The sequence below is a fragment of the Periplaneta americana genome, chromosome 3 (assembly GCF_040183065.1).
Source record: "Periplaneta americana isolate PAMFEO1 chromosome 3, P.americana_PAMFEO1_priV1, whole genome shotgun sequence".
NCBI classification, from domain to species: domain Eukaryota; kingdom Metazoa; phylum Arthropoda; class Insecta; order Blattodea; family Blattidae; genus Periplaneta; species Periplaneta americana.
In genome coordinates this window covers 21,227,696-21,250,825 of record NC_091119.1, presented here as the reverse complement: position 1 = coordinate 21,250,825, position 23,130 = coordinate 21,227,696, and the positions used below count along the sequence as shown (strand labels likewise).

The 23,130-nt window shown below is 35.4% G+C and overlaps 2 protein-coding genes across 2 annotated transcripts in view; both read left to right on the top strand.

The window, feature by feature from the left end:
* The window catches only part of LOC138695829 (cytochrome P450 9e2-like), a 449,657-nt gene that overhangs the window by 179,759 nt on the left and 246,768 nt on the right, over positions 1-23,130 (top strand). The window lies entirely within an intron of this gene.
* The window catches only part of LOC138695830 (cytochrome P450 9e2-like), a 56,037-nt gene continuing 43,703 nt past the window's right edge, over positions 10,797-23,130 (top strand). The window contains exons 1-2 of the mRNA XM_069820098.1: positions 10,797-10,942; positions 19,373-19,769. Of these exons, the coding sequence (XP_069676199.1) occupies positions 19,373-19,769 (397 nt within the window). The 5' untranslated portion in view covers positions 10,797-10,942. The remainder of the gene's footprint in view (positions 10,943-19,372; positions 19,770-23,130) is intronic.

The window sequence follows — 23,130 nt, the reverse complement described above, 5'->3', positions numbered from 1 at the left end:
TTTCTACGTATGAGTGTAATTTGAATATTTTATTAATAAATAAGCAATAAAAAGTATTGGCGTCTATGTCTTAATCAGAGTAAAATACTTTCAGGTTTTTTTTCTACGTATGAGTGTAATTTGAATATTTCATTAATAAATAAACAATAAAAAGTATTGGCGTCCATGTCTTAATCAGAGTAAAATACTTTCAGGTTTTTTTTCTACGTATGAGTGTAATTTGAATATTTCATTAATAAATAAGCAATAAAAAGTATTGGCGTCTATGTCTTAATCAGAGTAAAATACTTTCACGTTTTTTTTCTACGTATGAGTGTAATTTGAATATTTCATTAATAAATAAGCAATAAAAAGTATTGGCGTCTATGTCTTAATCAGAGTAAAATACTTTCACGTTTTTTTCTACGTATGAGTGTAATTTGAATATTTCATTAATAAATAAACAATAAAAAGTATTGGCGTCTATGTCTTAATCAGAGTAAAATACTTTCACGTTTTTTTTCTACGTATGAGTGTAATTTGAATATTTCATTAATAAATAAACAATAAAAAGTATTGGCGTCTATGTCTTAATCAGAGTAAAATACTTTCACGTTTTTTTTCTACGTATGAGTGTAATTTGAATATTTCATTAATAAATAAACAATAAAAAGTATTGGCGTCTATGTCTTAATCAGAGTAAAATACTTTCACGTTTTTTTCTACGTATGAGTGTAATTTGAATATTTCATTAATAAATAAACAATAAAAAGTATTGGCGTCTATGTCTTAATCAGAGTAAAATACTTTCACGTTTTTTTTTCTACGTATGAGTGTAATTTGAATATTTCATTAATAAATAAACAATAAAAAGTATTGGCGTCTATGTCTTAATCAGAGTAAAATACTTTCACGTTTTTTTCTACGCATGAGTGTAATTTGAATATTTCATTAATAAATAAACAGTAAAAAGTATTGGTGTCTATGTCTTAATCAGAGTAAAATACTTTCACGTTTTTTTCTACGTATGAGTGTAATTTGAATATTTCATTAATAAATAAACAATAAAAAGTATTGGCGTCTATGTCTTAATCAGAGTAAAATACTTTCAGGTTTTTTTTCTACGTATGAGTGTAATTTGAATATTTCATTAATAAATAAACAATAAAAAGTATTGGCGTCTATGTCTTAATCAGAGTAAAATACTTTCACGTTTTTTTCTACGTATGAGTGTAATTTGAATATTTCATTAATAAATAAACAATAAAAAGTATTGGCGTCTATGTCTTAATCAGAGTAAAATACTTTCACGTTTTTTTTCTACGTATGAGTGTAATTTGAATATTTCATTAATAAATAAACAATAAAAAGTATTGGCGTCTATGTCTTAATCAGAGTAAAAGACTTTCACGTTTTTTTCTACCTATGAGTGTAATTTGAATATTTCATTAATAAATAAACAATAAAAAAAATATCGGCTTCTTTGTCTTAATCGGAGTAAAATACTTCAACTTTTTTTTAAGTATTTGGTGTAATTTACAACTTCGTGACCAGCCTGGTACGTTTTTCTAATTTCAAGTATCTGCTGATGTAAAGTACACGCTCTTTCTACAGTAAATAAGAAAATAAATTTATTTTATTTTATTAATAATACAAAAATAATTAATAGGAGGATAAAAAATTAACATGTAAAAAAGTGTGTATAGTTAATAAGTAGAAGAATATTATATTGCTTTTGTTTTTTGATCACAGTCCGTCTCTGCACTGTTATTCACTGCATTACCTGAGGAGATACCCACTCCACCCCTCTCCCTGCGATAGTGGTGTGCGGGTTGCATTTCTATGACGTCACAATTTCGTGGTGTTTGGCAATCACTGTAGAGTGACTTCTAATAAATTCTAATGCACTTAAAAAGTTATGTACTCACCCATGTCACACAAGGAGATGCTGGAACTGTCTGCCTCCATTTTCCACACATTTCTGCCAACTGCAAAGGAGATTTCTTAGTGAAATTTCCCAGGTGTTGATCAATGTCATCAAGAGTTTCTTCTGTGAACACTATACGTTGGCTTCTTCGCTTCTTATCTTGAACACTTCCCGTTTACCGAAATTTATTAACTAATTTATGAATTGTATCACGACTTGGAACTCGATCACCTGGGAATTTATCTTGAAATAACCTTCTGACAACACGAGCAAATTTTGTACGGACATACGAATCGTAAATAAACACTCTATGTGGAATATAATAGTTTGACGTATTATTTATCGTTTATTCTTAGCAGACTGCACACGTGTAGTTGCTTGTACTGTTCAAACGATAGTAACTGTATCGCGTGAGAGTCAGTCAAAACCAGTTAATCCCGCCCGTCCACTTCCCCGTCCGGCCGTAGGCGTTGCCTTATCGGCTGAGGCAATTACAGCAGCTCTGGTCAGAAGATAATTGGATAACCAAATACAACAACCTGTAACAGAAAGAAGGTAATATATTTCAGTTTCATTTTACAATTTAGAAAAGTTACGTTTTTGTGAATAAAAAGTTATGGTTGATTTTCTAAATAAAATTCTTACTAAATTAAATCAACTTATTATGACTATTTTAAATATTATCTTCGATATATCTCCTGCACATGATCCCTTTGATGACATTTAGACGTTTGTAACTTGTTTCTTTTCTCCAATTCGCTGTATCTCCGTTGCCTGTGAGATGCACTTCCGCAATTTATTTAAAGCAATCTCAGACCTCGAGTGACATTTATTAGGATTATTTCGTGATAAAATAAAAATGTAAATAATATATCCCTAAAATTCGCTCATAAAATGTTAATAATTCTATATTTATGAATGCTTAACCTATTCAGGCATTGTGAAGTCGAAATAGATGAATAACGATTACTGCAATAGAGAAATTGAATGTTATTCAGTAATGCCAACTGAATAAAGCGAAATACAGGTTTAAAAATGTTAATTACATGTACTGCGCTTTTCTCTTATTATAACAGAAATACGTTTTCATTATCTGCTGAAATCATAATTTAATTTAAACATTTTATAGTAAAATTACAAATAACCTGATTAATACATTAATTAAATGAACAATTGTTATGAAGTAAGTGTCATTTTCTTTAGATACAATGGACATGGAATTATAAGATGAAGATGTAGATGTGGTAGTAGGATTTCGCACTTTATTTAGTACAGTGGATTAATGCTGATCGATTTACGTGGAAACAGTTGGCGACACTGACTAAACAAAAGAACGACCATGCGATAAATTGATAGTGATAAATCGAGCTGCAGAAATTATCGCGATGTATGATTGTGACTGGTTGGAATTCAAAATTTTATTACACTTCATTGGCCGAAAACGGAATGATGTCATACAATCGAAATAGCCTATATAATATTTCTTTAAAGTTTATGAGATATGTTGTAGAGTCTGTAGTATTAATCAATAACATGCCTTTCTTTTGGCTAATGATGATGATGATTATGATGACGATTATTATTATTATTATTATTATTATTATTATTATTATTATTATTATTATTATTATTATTATTATTCTATGCGGATGACGTGAATATGTTAGGAGAAAATACACAAACGATTAGGGAAAACACGGAAATTTTACTTGAAGCAAGTAGAGCGATCGGTTTGGAAGTAAATCCCGAAAAGACAAAGTATATGATTATGTCTCGTGACCAGAATATTGTACGAAATGGAAATATAAAAATTGGAGATTTATCCTTCGAAGAGGTGGAAAAATTCAAATATCTTGGAGCAACAGTAACAAATATAAATGGCACTCGGGAGGAAATTAAACACAGAATAAATATGGGAAATGCCTGTTATTATTCGATTGAGAAGCTCTTATCATCCAGTCTGCTGTCAAAAAATCTGAAAGTTAGAATTTATAAAACAGTTATATTACCGGTTCTTCTGTATGGTTGTGAAACTTGGACTCTCACTCTGAGAGAGGAACATAGTTTAAGGGTGTTTGAGAATAAGGTGCTTAGGAAAATATTTGTGGCTAAGAGGGATGAAGTTACAGGAGAATGGAGAAAGTTACACAACACAGAACTGCACGCATTGTATTCTTCACCTGACATAATTAGGAACATTAAATCCAGACGTTTGAGATGGGCAGGGCATGTAGCACGTATGGGCGAATCCAGAAATGCATATAGAGTGTTAGTTGGGAGACCGGAGGGAAAAAGACCTTTAGGGAGGCCGAGACGTAGATGGGAGGATAATATTAAAATGGATTTGAGAGAGGTGGGGTATGATGATAGAAACTGGATTAATCTTGCACAGGATAGGGACCGATGGCGGGCTTATGTGAGTGCGGCAATGAACCTTCGGGTTCCTTAAAAGCCATTTGTAAGTAAGTAAATTATTATTATTATAATTATTATGGATACAATTTCTTTTAGTAATAGTAGTAGTAGTAACACCTACTATTATTCTTACCGCAATCGTCATATTTTATAAGCAGTATTCCTATAGTGATGTGAAGATTTTTTTCTTATCTCTTGTACGGAGGAGGGACCCCGAAGGCTTGCACTGCAGCCTGAGGCTTATTGTGCTTACCACTCCTATTCTGTGAATGATTGGATAGACGAACGACCGCGCTCTTGTACAAGTACAGCACGCTGCACCGTGAACTTAATCCGGACTAAGATATGGATGATGATGGTGATGATGATGATGGTGATGATATAATATTAATGATGGCGAAATGAGTCCGAAGTCCAACGCCGAATGTTATCCAGCAATTCTGATTCAATTGGTTGAGGGAAAACTTCGGAAGAAACTCCAACCAGGTAACTTGTCCCAACCAGATTTGAACCCGGGCCCGCTCGTTTCACGGTCAGACGCGCTAACCGTTACTCCACAGCAGTGGACGATGTGAAGTTTAGCGCATTAAATCGTGAAAGGTTGCATTGCTGGACCATAGTGTCTCTTTCCCGAAATTCCATTCCATTCCTACAGCGATGTATATAATGTGTACGCTATAGATCAGGAGCGAAAATTTAACGGTGCGTGCAAGCTACGGTCGTGATTTGGATTCTAGCCGAGGGTGTGAATGTTTGTCTTTGTCAGATGTGATGTCCTGTGCTCTTCCAGACGAAAGACCGTCGCCTCGTGGTGAATAGATGAAACGTGCTTAGTTTTACTGTGACAAAATTTTTAGCTTGTGTTTGTACTTCATTTTTGCTACCATTAAATTGTATTTGTTTTAAAAAAATACTTCAAATAATGGACACAAATAGTCATAGATTCTGTCGCGCCCTATTAAACATCACTATCACTATCATTATCACTATCACTTATCACTAAGGATACGGAGTAGTCACGTGTGTACATTTTGAAATTAAGAGAAAGCATAAAAGGCCAAACTCTGACAACAACATACAGGATGTCTAAAAAATACGGGGCATAATTACAGTATGTTTTTCCCACATGTAGACAATCAAAATAGTTCATTACAACATGTGTCCGGAAATGCTTCATTTCCGAGTTATGGCCTTCACAACATTGAAATTCACCGGAACGTTTTTCTTTCCGCTGGTCGTTGTCATTACAGAAGATGTTCAAAATGTCCACCTCCTGCTTGAATACAGACCTCACATCGATGTTTCATTGACTTGCGAACACGATCCCAAACTCCAGGAGTATTGCGTATGTCCTCAGAACATGCTACAATTCGATTCCGAAGGGATTCCAAATCAGGCACCGGAGACGAATAAACCAATAATTTTAAATGGCCCCACAAGTAGAAATCGAGAGCATTCAGATCAGGTGAGCGTGGAGGCCAAGCAATTGGGCCGCCTCTACCTATCCATCGATCAGGAAACCTTCGATCCAAGTACCGGCGAGCCGTACGACTGAAGTATGCAGGAGTGCCATCATGCAAGAAGTGAATGTGTTGACGATTGATCAGTGGAGTGTCTTCTAAAACATGAGGTATGGTGTTTTCCAGGAAGTTTGTGTACGCCTGCCTAATCGATCACCAATGATACCGGCCCACATGTTGAGGGAGAACCGCACCTGGTGATGAGATGGAACAGTTGCACGTGGGTTTTCATACGCCCATACAGTACATGCTGATTGTGGAAATTTGTTATGCCATCTCGTGTGAACTGTGCTTCATCTGTAAATAATACTAAGGCAGGAAAGTTCGGATTTACACACACTGCTGCAAGAACCACTGCCAGAACCTAACTCGTGCAGGGTAATCTGCTGGTGCAGGGCCTCTACACGTTGCAAATGATAAGGATACAATTGATACTCTTTCAACAGTCTCCAGACAGTCGTATGAGGAACATTGACTTGCAACGCTATCCTTCGTGTGCTGATAGAAGGAGTCATGTTCACAGCCTCCAGAATCTCCTCCTGTACTTCTGGAGCTGTAGATCTTGGTCGTCCCCTTCTCAAACCAGGAGAGTTAAATTTTCCATACTCGCACAGACGGTAATGGAGACGTACAAATGTCTTCCGATCTGGACATTGTCGCTGTGGGTACCTCTCCTGGTACAAACGACGAGCCAGCGCAGCATTGCCGTCCGCCTTACCGTACATGAAGTGTATCTCTGGCAGCTCTTGATTTGAATACATGTCGCACAGTCTAACGCCTACACAACACTGAATGTAACCTTCGCCTCGGAATGAACTGTCAGAGTGCCCTCTTAATGTCTCCTTTGACGGCAACGACCTGCGGAAAGAAAAAACGTTCCGGTGAATTTCAATTTTGTGAAGGCCATAACTCGGAAATAAAGCATTTCCGGACACATGTTGTAATGAACTATTTTGATTGTCTACATGTGGGAAATACATACCTGAAATTATGCCCCGTATTTTTGAAACACCCTGTATACCTGAGAAACAAGAAAGTGGATAAACTGGGCAAGATTACGGATCTGGAGTTTCTACCTTGCTTCGCCCCTCATTCTTCTCCTTTTTACGTAATAGGCATGCATAAATATACAATAGGATGCGAAACTGCGGTCAGCACCATCTGACGGCTGGAGGCTCAAATAAGATGATCAGCGCCCTATATCGTAGGTGGTGAACATTAGAATTACGTGTTGAGTACATTACCCAGAATTCTCTATTTATCCGTTCGTTCGAGACGTTGCTCGAGAAGACAAAATAGCAGCCAGAAACTTGCCAATAAGTGAACAATAAGTTATACTATGTGTGTGTATAAGCAGTGCATGTTAAACAGTGATGTTTATGGACGTTATAAAAATAATGTTGTTGAATGTATTGTAAAGTAATAGTAATAGAATAAATTGAACTATCTAAGTAGTTTTTGCAGACTTTTCCATTGCGCTGTACACTAAATACCCAAAGAATACAATCCCAATTATCTAACCTTTTGCTTTATTTTCTATCTTTGTCTGGTTGTATTTTAATTTGGTAGTGTAAAATAGGTCGTCTCTTTTATCTTCCTGTTGGCTCCGGTAAGAATTTTCAAATTGGGATAGTTTGAGAATAGTGTTGTTGGGCTGAAGGGTGGGAGGGAATACTTTATGCATAGTTTAACATCTTCTTCACCAGGTGCGCTGCTAAATGCATGGAGGAATTAGTTTTTATTTTCGCTACTTGGTGCGCTGCTAGATGTAATAAGCTCTCCACCGCCCAACAGGTGGCATCAAGATCAATTTCTACATTAGCGCCTATAGCATGTGTTACGGGAAACTCAGTAAGTTTCGCATCCTATTATATATTTATCCATGTAATAGGTATTGGATTACGTCCATTTTCGGCTTCCCCTTCAAAATTATCTAAAATTCCTTCAGTGGAACGCGAAACTCGGAGTGAGACGAGTGGCCAACAGGCTTGGAGCTCGCATATTCAGTTTTCCTCAACCTCGATCTCCCACGCAAGGACACGTTTTCGCGTACCTTTTAATGTTTCTCCTCATATTCATTTTTTATAAATTTGTTTGCATGAACTTGGTTTGTGTAAAATGATGCAGGAGTTTACGTCCCGCAAAGGGCTATATAGAGAGAAAAACAAATCTAAGGAGGTATTTTTTTACTACTATCTCATGGGGAGAGAGAAGATTTCCAGACTGGAGCGGTGTCCGTCTGTCGACACGCAACCCCGGATGAGGGCTACGGAAGTGGAAGTTAGTTTATTTCGGTGCACTCAATAGACTGACTATTTATACCGACCCTCATTTTACTTGTTTTGTTCCTAGGATCTCAACTTCTCTTCCAGCTAGGCCCGCCTCAGAATTCCTATCCCGCCCGGGAAAAAGAATCTTCGTCTAAACAAAGAACGCTGAGGCCATTCCTGCACAACTATGGCTCGTTTCAATTTTTTCTTCACATAGGTACTTAATGGAGGTAGCGGTTAAATTGAAGAACATTTTCAGGAAAATGTACAATTGCATGAATAAAATAATAAAACTAGTAAAATAAACAGGTTAAAAGATTGCTTAACAGGGGGGAATTACTTACTTACTTACAAATGGCTTTTAAGGAACCCGAAGGTTCATTGCCGCCCTCACATAAGTCCACCAGCGGTCCCTATCCTGTGCAAGATTCAGTCCTATTCCGAGGCTTATTGTAGGGATTCGTAACAAGCTGTTTTTTTACGGTGATGGGTTGTTAGCCCTTCGCCCAACCCCCAAGCTGGAGGACCACCCCTTATCGGCTGTCCACGACTGCTTATTCAATATATTCGCAGCTACCCTCCATATCAGGAGGTCGTCTCCTCTATCCGCAACCTGAAGACGCGCCATGCCGTGGTGATAGGGACCCACAATACATGGACAGGGGGGAATTACTTTATGAAAATTTATCGTTCAACAGTAGAATAATTTTATTATTCTAAGACTAATTGAAAAAAGCTTAATAAAAGGAAATTTTCCAGAATAATTTATAATTATATAAAAACAAGTCATTATAAAACTTAGTAAAATAAACAAACTAAAAAAAAAGTTAAAAGACAACACAAACAAGTTGCATTCCGAACAATGATACACAGATTAGTCAACATACCTATGAACCAACAGGACTACAAAGAAGAGCTAAGCACAATCAAATACATAGCACAAGAAAACGGATACAACCCTAACATAATAGACAACATAATAAGAAAGACAAAACATAATCACAAAAAACATAAGAATACAACACAAACACAAGAACACCAAAAATACATCACACTAACATACGAAAACAAAAACCACGCAAGATTGCAACCTCATTCAAGAAATTAAATTACAACATCGCATACAGAACAAACAACACTTTACAAAAAAAAAAAAAAATCAACACACAAACAACACAAACGAACAAAAACTACACAGGCGTTTACAAACTCAAATGCAACACCTGTAACAACTTCTACATAGGACAGACAGGCAGATCATTTCAAACACGTTACAAAGAACACATCACAGCCATAACAAAATTACAAAACACCTCCACATATGCAGAACACATCACAAATGCTAACCACACCCACAGAGACATCAACACAGACATGGAAATTCTACGCATTCAACCAAAAACCAGAAACTAAACACACTAGAACAATACGAAATGTACAGACACACAAAAACACATTGAAATGAAATTCTCAACACAACTTAATTTCAGAACACACTATTTGACTCCACATTACACTACACTAACACACCCCCACAGGAAACAAAACAAAAGGCGCCAAGACCAGCACCAACCAGTTCTGAAGGTGGCTAATAGCAGGCTGAAACATGTTAACAAGGTAATATAAAATTTAACACAAGAAAGACAAATAATACGTTTTCCGAAGCGGTATAGTGTTAAAAGTTGTGTAAACAAGATGTATTAAAAAAAGTGTTTAACAAAGGAAAATATTTTCAGGAAAATTTATCATTATGTCAGTACTCTTCTGAGACTTACATTAGTAAAATCAATAATGTAAAAAAAAGAAATGCCTAATAAACTGAATATTTTCAGTAAAATTTATAATTTTATCAGTACAGTAAAATTGTACATTATGCAACTAGCCTATAATGAAGGTAATTAAGAAGTGAGTATGGATATTTATGAAACGAGCGCAAGCGAGTTTCATAATTTTCATACGAGCTTCTTAATTACCATTATAGGCGAGTTTCATACGACTTTTTATGCTCGATCATATTTCTAACTTGATATTATTAATTTTATTGTATCTGACCTGGATCAATGTTCCGTATGTTGTGAGATATGCGCAGACGCGAAAGTATTGATTTTTTCCGAGGAACAGATGTCGACATTACCTTGCTAGGCCATAAGAACCTACAGAGATAACATTGAAATTAAATTAGACATTGAAAAACGAGATGACAAATTGAATTTATTTGAATATTATTTACAATTAACACTAATTATTATAGTAACAGAACATAACCTTCTGCGACAGTATTGGATTTCCAGCCTCCGTGACTTTTCGCTAATTCTCTTTCGATTGCATATCCGAGAATAATCGATACTTGCGGTTTTATAACGGTAGAAAGCTGACCTGTCATTGGCTGAACAGTTGTAACCTGAGTCGTCATTGGCTGAAAGACCTGACCTTTAATGAGTAGGTGTACTTTAATGACATGCATTAAAGGTCTGCTACCAAGTGTATAATTACTACATTTCGGCATGGTCGAGCATAAAATTTTTATCAAAATCAATATGCTTAGTAAAACTGCTTAATACGGGGAATACTCTCAGATTTAAAAATTTCCCGAAAATGTTCATCAGTATGTTGCAACAATAGGTTTTTCTCGAGCCCAGAGAAGTGAGTAAGTGTTAAGCTGATGTTTCATCAATAGAGGCGGGGCGTACAGCAGATGGCAGGATTGTTGCTCCATGACGTAACGGCTCCGTAGCGGGGGTGCGATCGCTTCCCAAGCTGGAAAAGCTCTCGGAAGCTGCCAGCTAGTGCAGGGAGCGTCTCCTGAGTTCCCAGACACCGCGGACTGCGAGGTAAGTGTCGGGGTTCAGTGCAGCTACTAAAAGATTTGGCATTGTACTTCGCGATTTAGGGAGAAAAGTACGTAACTTTATGACGTCTTATTACATTTCTCTTTCATCGTACTATACGTGAAGATTCTGGCGTTGGTGACAGCTGCAGGAATATTCGTGGTTATACTCGTATGTTTGAAGAACTTCCGCCGCTCGGGTGTTTCACAGTTAATTTCATGAGATGATGATAGATCATGTTTTGTTATACAGGGACATCATTTTATTTTTACTTCAATTTTTATTGTACCTGAGTTTTTTAATGCACTTCACTCCCACCCCTTCTACTAATGAAGTAAACAGCACTGAGTTAGTGAGTATAGTACGTTCCAGAAATATGTTCGTGTTTTCCAGTGACTAAAGAGCTTTCAATATTGAATCATATTTTCGCACAGGTACTGTCCGTTTGCCTACGTTGCATCCCGATTTCCCCCACCTGCTTCTGCTCCCCCCTCTGTAAAAGCTGGGCGGTCTTAGGAATTGGATGTTTTCGTAATATTATACAGCTGTTTTAAATTATTTAAATAAAAGGGCCTCATTAAGTAATTGCCACGTAATTTCCCCTCTTTCTACGATCCTGCGGCATAACCACTTGGACGGACAGTAGATAACATGTCTGAGTAATTTTATCTGTGCGGGTCGGGCAGAAGTGAAGATTGAATTTACAGTACGTAAGGTACTCTTTTATAGAGTAGGTACAGAATTATTTCAACATGAGTTACTAATACGAAGAACGAAAGTGGTAATTGGAATTAAGTACAATAGTCTATAGTGCGATAATATGCACAAAAGAACTGAAGCCTGTATCGAAATGAACAGCCACCATTTTAAAAAATGTGTTTAAATATTCATATTACGATTATTTTTTAATTTAACTTCTTTTTCTAAATTGTACGCTTATGTGCTGTAGACAGTATAATATACATTGCATAATGAATATGTTCACATGGACAGCTCAGTTCGTGAGTAAAAACACTTATTCTTAATACAGTACTGTATTTTTATTAAACAAAAACTTAATGAAAATTATAAACTCAAAATCGGATATTTCCTAGTTTACGAAAATGGATTAACTACTTTTCTTCCCTCCTATACCTAGTAGAGTGATTTGTTTGTGTTTTACGCCAGTATCACCGAACTACAGTCGTGGAAGGGGATAGCAAACTGTGTTTCCCGTTCTCTAAAGGTATAGCCAGGTTAATATTAAAAATGTTAGTACAAATAAAATGATGTCCCTGTACATCTTGATTACACAACTTTTAACACTGTATCACTTCGGAATATGTATGATAAGAACTTTTTTGTGTTAAATTTTAACGTACCTTGTTAACATGTTTCGACCTATTTTTGGTCATCTTCGTAACTGGTCGTTGTTGGTCTTGTTTCCTGTGTGGGTGCGTTCGTAGTGTAGAGTCAAAGAGTGTGTGTGTTTTGAAATTGAGTTGTGTGTTGAGAATATCGTTGGGGTGTGTTTTCGTGTGTCTGTATATTTCATATTGTTCTAGTGTGTTTAGTTTCTGGTTTTTTGGTTGGATGTGCAGTATTTCCATGTCTGTGTTGATGTCTCTATAGGTGTGGTTGGCATTTGTGATGTGTTCTGCATATGTGGAAGTGTTTTGTAATTTTGTTATGGCTGTGATGTGTTCTTTGTAACGTGTTTGAAATGATCTGCCTGTCTGTCCTATGTAGAAGTTGTTACAGGTGTTACATTTGAGTTTGTATACGCCTGTGTGGTTGTATTTGATTGTTTGTGTTGTTTGTGTGTGGAGATGTTTTTGTAGAGTGTTATTTGTTAACAAGGTACGTTAAAATTTAACACAAGAAAGTTCTTATCATACATATTCCGAAGTGTTTTGTTATTTTCTGCTCCTGTGATTAGAATCGTGTGTAATGATAATTTTTCATTATTTGAAGTGAAATTTCTAAAAAAAAAAAAAAAAATGATTTCCTATGCGTTCAATAAATATCACTCTTTCGCGATAATACTGTTCGCGATTTTCACACGAATCTGCCATTTCCACTTACTTACAAATGGCTTTTAAGGAATCCGGAGGTTCATTGCCGCCCTCACATAAGCCCGCCATCGGTCCCTATCCCTTGCAAGATTAATCCAGTCTCTATCATCATATCCCATCTCCCTCAAATCCATTTTAATAATATTCCCCCATCTACGTCTCGGCCTCCCCAAAGGTCTCTTTCCCTCCGATCTCCCAACTAACACTCTATATGCATTTATACTCGACTATGCCGAAATGTAGTAATTATACACCTGGTAGTAGCCCTTTAATGCACCTCATTAAAGACACTTATTCATTATAGTTCAGTTGTTCAGCCAATGAGAAATCACCATTGTACCATTATAAAACCGCAAGTATCGATTATTCTCGGATATGCAACCGAAAGTCAATTAGCGGAAAGTCACGGAGGCTGGAAATCCAATACTGTCGCAGAAGGTTATGTTCTGTTACTATAATAATTAGCGTTATTTGTAAATAATATTCAAATAAATTCAATTTTTCATCTCGTTTTTCAATTCTAAATCAATTTCCAGGTTATATCAATATTAATGTTCATGTTATTCTCTAGATTATATCAAGGTCAATGACATTTGTCCCTCGGAAAAAATCAATACTTGCGCGTCTACGCACATCTCACAATTTAAAAGGTCAGTTCCGCTCTTCACTTAGATAACCATAACATGAATAGGCTACTTATGAATAATTTCAAGTTAGAAATATAGTAGAGCATAAAAAGACGTATGAAACTTGCCTATAATGGTAATTAAGACGCTCGTATGAAAATTATGAAAATTGCTTTCGTTCGTTTCATAAACAAACATACTCGCGTCTTAATTACTACCATTATAGGCTCGTTGCATAATGTACTATTCTGGATTCGCCCATACTTGTTACATGCCCTGCCCATCTCAAATGTCTAGATTTAATGTTGCTAATTATGCCATGTGAAGAATACAATGCGTGCAGTTCTGTGTTGTGTAACTTCCTCCATTCTCCTGTAACTTCATCCCTCTTAGCCCCAAATATTTTCCTAAGCATCTTATTCTCAAACATCCTTTATCTCTGTTCCTCTCTCAAAGTGAGAGTCCAAGTTTCACAACTATACAGAACAACCGGTAATATAACTGTTTTATAAATTTCCACTCAACTTTAATATTTTAGAATTTAGACATGCAAATGCAATTTTTGTTTAAATAAAATTTGTGACTGATATTTCGTTGCATAAAAAAGCACTAACAATTCGTATAATTGAATTCTCTAGATTCAAAACCTCCTAAAGACCATTTTGTTCATAATTGAGTGATGCCCACATATTACTTGCTAAGAATGAATTCTAATGATTTATATAGTTTGAATTCAAAAAGCCACCGAATTTATAGCAAAAAGCTTGTTAAAAGTCACTGTTAGGTTGAAAATTCCCCCTATTTGCCACCAGTTACTGTCAAAATCCTTTAATTTGTGAAAATGGATGTAGAGGATTTTGAATCTATAGGATTCAATTGTCCCTTCTTCATTACCTTCCTACATAAAATAAGGAAATTCAGCAAAATTACCTCCAAACTTAGGCAGACTATTCTATACTATCCTAGTACAGCAGTGTAGATAAATCAATTTCTGAAGTGGGCGGAAGCTGTAAAAATAAACCGTTTAGCCTCGTTCAAAGGATCACAGCTAAGATATATAAATTTTGACCAGCAATAGAAATGATTAGAAAATTCCCAAGGCTTCTATCACTCATAGACTTCCCTTAATATTTATCACTACCAAAAATTTGTCGCATTGAGCCAGGTTCTAATTCGTGTTTCATTAATACAGGGTCTCTCAGAAGGAATTTAAAATAATTCAGGATAGTGTAGTGTTTGAGATAATCTACAACGATTTACCTATGTACGGAATGTAAAAGTTGGGAAGTTATTGATAGGCGAACTTTTAAATTGATAGAGGCATTATAGACGTACTAGTGGCTTGTGCAACAAATACTGTAAACTGAGTCCATAAGAAGTTCAAATAAAAATTGTTCAGATTTATTTTCAATGAAAAATACCAGACATTTTGAAAGTTATTTGCTTCCATAATAGTGAAACATTCTCCGTCTGAATGTTTTTTATGCCAAATACTTTACCTTGAACCTATCCGTCTTCAGTTCTTGAGTTTCAATGCGAAATCGCAAGTAACAATGTCAGGACGATCAGCGAGTTTTTCATATGGGAGTAATGCAATAGCTATTTCCCAGACAATACTGATCTACCAAATATTGCTGGATTAATCTGTGTAACAATGAATGTTATCCCGTATATTTTCTGTAATATAGGCTGTTATGAGGAATCTATTGCTGAGATGCGGAAAATGAAACGAATGATATGTCATAGTTGTAGAATCTTATATACGTCCTAAATAAAATTGTCCATCGTAAATCGTTAGCAGTTTCAGTGTTTCATTCGTTGCTGGTTGCGGGAAATAAACTTACTCATCACGGTAGCAAGAAGTGAAATGGCCTGCTATTTTCCCTAACAAAATATGCTAGGCAGCGATCACAAATCTAATAGATTAAACCAAAGAAATATGAAATTAATTTTGATGTAGTTTAAAGACTCAGCTAAAATAGCAAGCATGACTCAATTACTACAAAGGAAAATTAGAGAATCAGACATATAAATATCTATATCACACTGCCATTAAATATATGAAAAAAGACCCACACTACTTGATTAATAACTATAAAAGTATTTCATTTTTAATAACAATATTGTTACCTTACGTAAGTTTTATAGTTTTCAGTAATATATATATATATATATATATATATATATATATATATATATATATAGCCGTTACTCAGTAAATTATAGAAATGAAGATCTAATATAAAATATTCTTTCTCTGCGTCTACTTACTTAAAGCCCCAAAAGGTTTCAGTTTCATATCATCAGTAAACCATTATGTGTTGCATTAACTATAATAATATTTTTAATGGTAATAATGTCAGAAAACATTCTTAAGTTTTGTAGTTCTTAATATCCAATACACAGCTGTACTCGAAAAACTACAGACCAGAGAATCAGACCTGTAAATTATTTTTTATAAGTTATAAAAAATTACATAAATGAAGATCGACATATTGGCATTATGATGTGAAAGAATCTGAGCCATCTGAACTCTATGTCAGCAATCCTATAGGTCATGGCCTTCGTGTAATAGTTTTTTTTTATTGTAGTGTGTGTTTTGTTTTATTCTGAAATGCAATTAATTAGTTCTCAAAACTGACGAAAGATGGATTTTGGAAAATAGGAAAATGATGTAGGAAAATTGACATTTCACTGAAAACTACTATTTTTCTGAAAAACTTTGGGTTCCAAGCTTCAAAATGAGGGGTCATTTATTAAAATCCGTTCAGCCGTTTTCCCGTAATTTCCATTACCAGTTCAAATTATATATGTAGATTTCTACGCTTTAGAAAATTGTGATATGACACATTATTGAAAATGTAGCATCTTATACTGTTCCAGTAAGTTTAGTTCATAATTAGGTACAAACTCAGTAAGAAAATAAAATAACTACACACGACGAATTATTAAGGTTGTCCTTAGGTGAATTTCATGAATTGTAAATTCATATCAGGTATCGGTACCGGTTTTCTTTCCAACCTCAATGAAACACTTGCTAGCTTTCTAATTGTAGATAATACACCCGTTAAACACGGGAAAACTCACAGCTAGATGCAACCCTTCGATTGGAAAAACGTCGTCTGTATTCTCTCAACAGCAGTCAATATATTGCCGTCACAAAATCCATAAACAAAAAGCATGTGTGCATATTCACTACGCGAATACCAGAATTAAATGTGACGTGAACGTGTATTTAGTAGTGTGTGTTACGCAGACGTTGCGGTGCTCAAATGCTGCCGTGTGCAACAGACCTGGCCTAACACGTCAAGTATTGCACACGGAACTGCAAGACGTACCAGTATTTCTCCCCTTAATTTTTCCCCAACCGTTAGACTTTGGATATAGGTATGCAAATGTAAAGGTAGGGATGGGCGAACTTTTAAGACTACAGGATAGGTCTTGCCTCTACTACTATACTGTATACTGCATACAATGAAAACGTAAAACAATTCTCAATTAAATGAGAAAGTAAAATAGTAATTTTCTATTAAATAAGAAACTAAAACAGTAATTCTCCATCCAACGAGAAAGTAAATGTAAATTCTGAATGCAATGAGAAAGCAAACAGTAATTCTTGATGCAATGAGAAAGTAAAAGAGAAATTCTTCATGCAATAAGAAACTAAAACAGTAATTCTCCATGCAAAGAGAAAGTAAAAGTCAATTCTGGATGCAATGAGAAAGTAAAACAGTATTTCTTGATGCAATGAGAAAGTAAAAGAGAAATGCTTCATTCAATGAGAAAGTAAAACAGTAATTCTTGTTGCAATGAGAAAGTAGAAGAGAAATTCTTCATTCAATGAGAAAGTAAAACAGTAATTCTTGTTGCAATGAGAAAGTAAAAGAGAAATTCTTCATTCAATGAGAAAGCAAAACAGTAATTCCTGTTCAAATGAGAAAGTAAAAGAGAAATTCTTCATTCAATGAGAAAGTAAAACAGTATTTCCTGTTGCAATGAGAAAGTAAAAGAGACATTCTTCATTCAATGAGAAAGTAAAACAGTAATTCTTGTTGCAATGAGAAAGTAAAAGAGAAATTCTTCATTCAATGAGAAAGTAAAACAGTAATTCTTGTTGTAATGAGAAAGTAAAAGAGAAATTCTTCATTAAATGAGAAAGTAAAACAGTAATTCTTGTTGTAATGAGAAAGTAAAAGAGAAATTCTTCATTCAATGAGAAAGTAAAAACAGTAATTCTTGTTGTAATGAGAAAGTAAAAGAGAAATTCTTCACTAAATGAGAAAGTAAAACAGTAATTCTTGTTGCAATGAGAAAGTAAAAGAGAAATTCTTCATTAAATGAGAAAGTAAAACAGTAATTCTTGTTGCAATGAGAAAGTAAAAGAGAAATTCTTCATTCAATGAGAAAACAAAACAGTAATTCGTGTTCAAATGAGAAAGTAAAAGAGAAATTCTTCATTCAATGAGAAAGTAAAACAGTATTTCCTGTTGCAATGAGAAAGTAAAAGAGACATTCTTCATTCCATGAGAAAGTAAAACAGTAATTCTCAATGCAATGAAAAATTAAAACAGTAATTCTTCGGACTTCGGACTGGTACGTCTTGCAGTTCCGTGTACAATACTTGACGTGTTAAGCCAGGTCTTTTGCACACGGCAACATTTGAGCACCACAACGCTTGCGTAACACACACAACTAAATACACGTTCACTTGACATTTAATTCGTGTATTCGCATAGTGAATATGCAGATATGCTTTTTGTTTATGGATTTTGTTATGACAATGCATTGGCTGCCCTCGCGCTTGTGGAATACCCTACCCAGTGACATCAGAGACTGTCGGAATTTAGTAGCGTTCAAAAGCGAACTTATTGAGCATTTTCTTATTGGTGTGGAGTAGGTTTAATTTTTTACTTAATTAATAAAAAAAATGTTTCTCTCTTCGTAACTTTTACAATAAACTGTCTAGTTTTTATTAATCAGTTAGGGCCGTATTCATAGACATTTTCAGCGCGGGATTCCGGTGGATGACCACCGTTTTTCGTATTCATAAACCAGTGTTAGCGATAGGATATGATTTGAATTCTGTACTAGTAACCAGTGGATAGCCGAGGCTAGCTTAATACGCTCGTAGCGCGTGCTGCGAAATGTCTATGAATAACACCCTTAATCTTTTAGTATTTGATTTTTATTGTATTTGTAAATTTAATATTAATCGTAATTATAATTGTAATTGTATTCTTAATATTGTAGTTGTAATCCCCTGGTAGAGGGGGCCTGATGGCCTTATTTTTTTTATTTTATTGGGTTATTTTACGACGCTGTATCAACATCTAGGTTATTTAGCGTCTGAATGATATGAAGGTGATAATGCCGGTGAAATGAGTCCGGGGTCCAGCACCGAAAGTTACCCAGCATTTGCTCGTATTGGGTTGAGGGAAAACCCCGGAAAAAACCTCAACCAGGTAACTTGCCCTGACCGGGATTCGAACCCGGGCACCTGGTTTCCTCTCTACCAGGTTAAATAAATAAATAAATAAATAAATAAATAAATAAATAAATAAATAAATAAATAAATAAATAAATAAATAAGTAGTAATTCTCCATGTAATGAGAAATTAAAACAGTAATTCTTCATATGATGAGAAAGTAATATAGTAATTCTCCATGTAGTGAGAAAGTAAAACAGTAATTCTCTATTAAGCATCAACTGTAATTATAACATATTAAAACAAGTCATTCTCTTTGTTGTACAGATGATCATCGACTGGGATTGGGGGCTCACAGACTGGGCTATTCTCATAGTCGCCGTTATACTTGTGTTATACCTATGGGGCACGAGGAACCACGGCCACTTCAAGAAGAGAAATGTGCCCTACCTGAAGCCTGTGCCGTTCTTCGGCAACATGAGGCCCGCGATATGCAGCAAGAACAAAGAATACTTCCCAGACTACATCCTGAGAACGTACCGAGAGCTCAAGGATCACCCCTATGGAGGAACCTTCAGCTTCATGCAGCCAGTGTTCGTCCTCAGGGACCCTGAGGTCATCAAGACTGTCCTGGTGAAGGACTTCGACCACTTCACAGACCACAAGTCTTTCTTCAGCGAAGCGACCGAACCCATATGGGGAAAGTCGCTCTACAACCTGTCGGGTGAGTATGTGGGCTTTGCAGCGGCCTCATTAGCATAGCCTATATGTTATAATACTCGCCAACGTTTTTCGCGTGTGTCCTAGAGTATAGTGTCCAGTTTGTGAGCATGTTGCTAGTGCAGCTGAGAATGGTACTACTCCCTATACACGTCACATCAGCCTTTTGTCAAACACAGTTGTCAGACTGACTGCTACAAAGGTAAAACACTCGTACTTAACGTTCCCATTACTTATTTCACACGCCAAAAACGGTGACGTGGACTGTAATAAACATTCCCAAGAATACATGCACACAAGGCGTAATGACTTAAAATTATGAGAAATATTCATTACCTAGTAGAAATGCTTTATTTCTGATTAAAAACCTCGCTTCAGTCTCCCGGAATTTTCTTATGGAGCGGTAATGCAATATTGATTATCCATAAGATCATTAGCGGAAACGGAAGTACCTCAAAAAACTTTTCCAACCATCATAATTTTTAAATTTCTTTTCAGGACGAAAGTTACATTACTTCGTATAAAATTTCTGCACATTTAAAGAACAAAACTAAAATTCTTTCAATCATTTATTATCGTAATCCACTGTTCTCTTAAATTTACTGAGCATATTGGGATTTAAATCTATGACTTCCTCAAAACAAACTATGAAATGTTTCATACAAAACAATTTTTATCTCGAAAAGGAAGCAGAAACGAGCAAAATTGTATTAAACCCTTTTTGTTTGAAGTATCTCAAAGAATAACCCTTTGAAATTAATGACATTACTTACGATTTACTCTGTATAATATTAAATCGTAATTGAACTTGTTCTCAAATTACGACTGGTTTATTTCAAAGATTTCCATTTGATTTTTTAGTGCTAAATTCTGCTTTACTTCATGTTATGTTAAGCTTAATGTAGGCTATTCAATTTAATGGCACGTCAAACTCCAATCATAAGCTTGGTATATTTTAAGTTTCATTAAGTTTACGCAAGTGGATTCCACTTAACTGTACGTGGAACTCAATGTTAAACTCTTATCTGTTTTAGGTTGTATAAAGTTTACATAAATGGATTTCGCTTAACTGTAAGTGGAAATCCATTGTTAAGCTCTATGGGCCGGATTCATAGACATTCTTAGCGCGGGCTTCCGATGGATGATCAGCGAACTAACGTTTTTCGTATTCATAAACCAGTGTTAGCGATATGATATGATATGACTCCTGTACAAGTAATCAGTCGATAGCCAGGGCTAGTTTAGCACGCTCGTAGCGCGGGCTAGCGAAATGTCTATGCATAGCACCGTACCTGTTTTAAGTTTCATACAATTTATGTAAATGGCTCCCACTTAACCGCAAGTATGACTCCAATGCTATGCTCTATATACATTATGTTGCATTAAGTTCACGTGATTTACATTAATTTAAAGTAAATGGAGTTGTTTATTTTATTTATTTTATTTTTTTATTTTATTTTAATGTACCGAAGTACATATGATATTTCCATGCAGATATTCTGCGTCACATGTGTGGACTTCGGTACTACGTTCATAGAATCTATGACGTAGTGCAGAGGGCGGCCACTAGAGGTAACCCAAGAGTTGGAGCTTAATCTGAGACGATTCTGTCAGACGCCGGGGTGGTATCCGGTGTGGCTTAGTGGATAAAGCATCAGCACGTAGAGCTGAAAACCCGGGTTCAAATCCCGGCGCCGGAGAGAATTTTTCTCCGTTCCATTACTCTTTCATCGTAAATGGAGTTGACTTAACTATACTCGAACTTCAATGTTAAACTAGCCTATATCTATATTACATATTAATATGTATTAAGTTTATGTAATTTGTTTCTAATGACGTCCTCGATCTATTTGAAACTGCACTAAGTCTACGCAAATGCATTCCTCTTAACTGTACGTACAAGTACAATGCTATCCTCTGTCCATTTTAATTTGCATTAAGTTTACGTAAGATAATTACACTTATTAAACCTAATTCAAGTATTGAACTCGGTCTATTTTAACTTACCGGTACTTTAAATTTACATAAATAATCCACTTATCTCTACGTGGAACTCCATTGTTATACTCTATTTTAAGTTGCATCAACTTCATGAGAAACAAGTACGTGGAACTCCTTATATTTAAGTTAGTCTATTTCAAGTTTCACAAAGTTCACGTGAATGGCTCCTACTTACTATTCGAGAACTTCAATTTCATAACCGAGATACATTATTTTGCATTAAGTTTACGTAAATTAACTGCTCTTAACTAAAATTAAAACTCATTGTTGAACTTTTCCTTCTGTTAAATTACGTTGAAGAAAATAAATGTTAAACTTTAATGTAATTATATCACCGCCAAATGAGACTTTTACAATCAGATGAAATCTTGGAATAGACTTCTATGACGTTTGTGACTTCCTTCAACTGCCATATTATCTTCCTATGCTATTTTGGTATAGAGAAACTAGTTTAGCATTGAAACAACTTCAGTCTTAGTAGAAATATATGTCTCCATTTATTACAATATCTAAATTATATATATATGTATATATATATATATATATATATATATATATATATATATATATATATATATATACAGCGTGCGTCAGAAAGAACGGATGGATTTCACATGGCAAGAAAATTGTAAAGATTCATCAAATCAAAAATTTATTGTTATCAACATATTCACCAATACATGCAGTTTATTTATGGAAAACAACATTATCCATATGATGTCCTTGGCTTTCAATACAGGCATCGAGGCGTTTTCTGATGTTCGCCATCACTTTCACAGTCATAGCTGGTGCAATTGCCACGATTTCTTCACGAATCGCTGTCTTCAGTTCGTCCAGTGTATGTGATCGATGTTTACAAACTTACGCCTTCAAATGGTCCCAAAGAAAGAAGTCGCAGGGCGCGAGATCTTACCGTAGCCTCTGATAATCTCAGTGCAATAGAATTTCGTCCAGGTGATTTCTTCTTTAATGTTGAACCTGTGATACGAAATGAAGCCACCCACCGCAAAATTGTATTCCGAGTTGGAATCCTAGCGTGGCATCCGATGTCGAAATGAGTCCTAAGTGGCGATCACAGACTCTTCATTTTTCAAAAATGCCTCTACGATGAAAGCACGTTGTACACCAGACCAACACCATATTCTCAACTGAAACTGCATTCTATGGCTGACCCAACAGTCGTGGTCCCCCTCACTATATCTCTCTCCTCGTTGCGTATCGATAGTCTGAAATCCATCCGTTCTTTCTGACGCACCCTTTATATACATACACACTGTACAGGATAGAAGGAAATCTATTACATTAATTTACAGAAATAATAGTTGAAGTCAATGAGAACAAGTTTTTTGATACGTCCAATATTT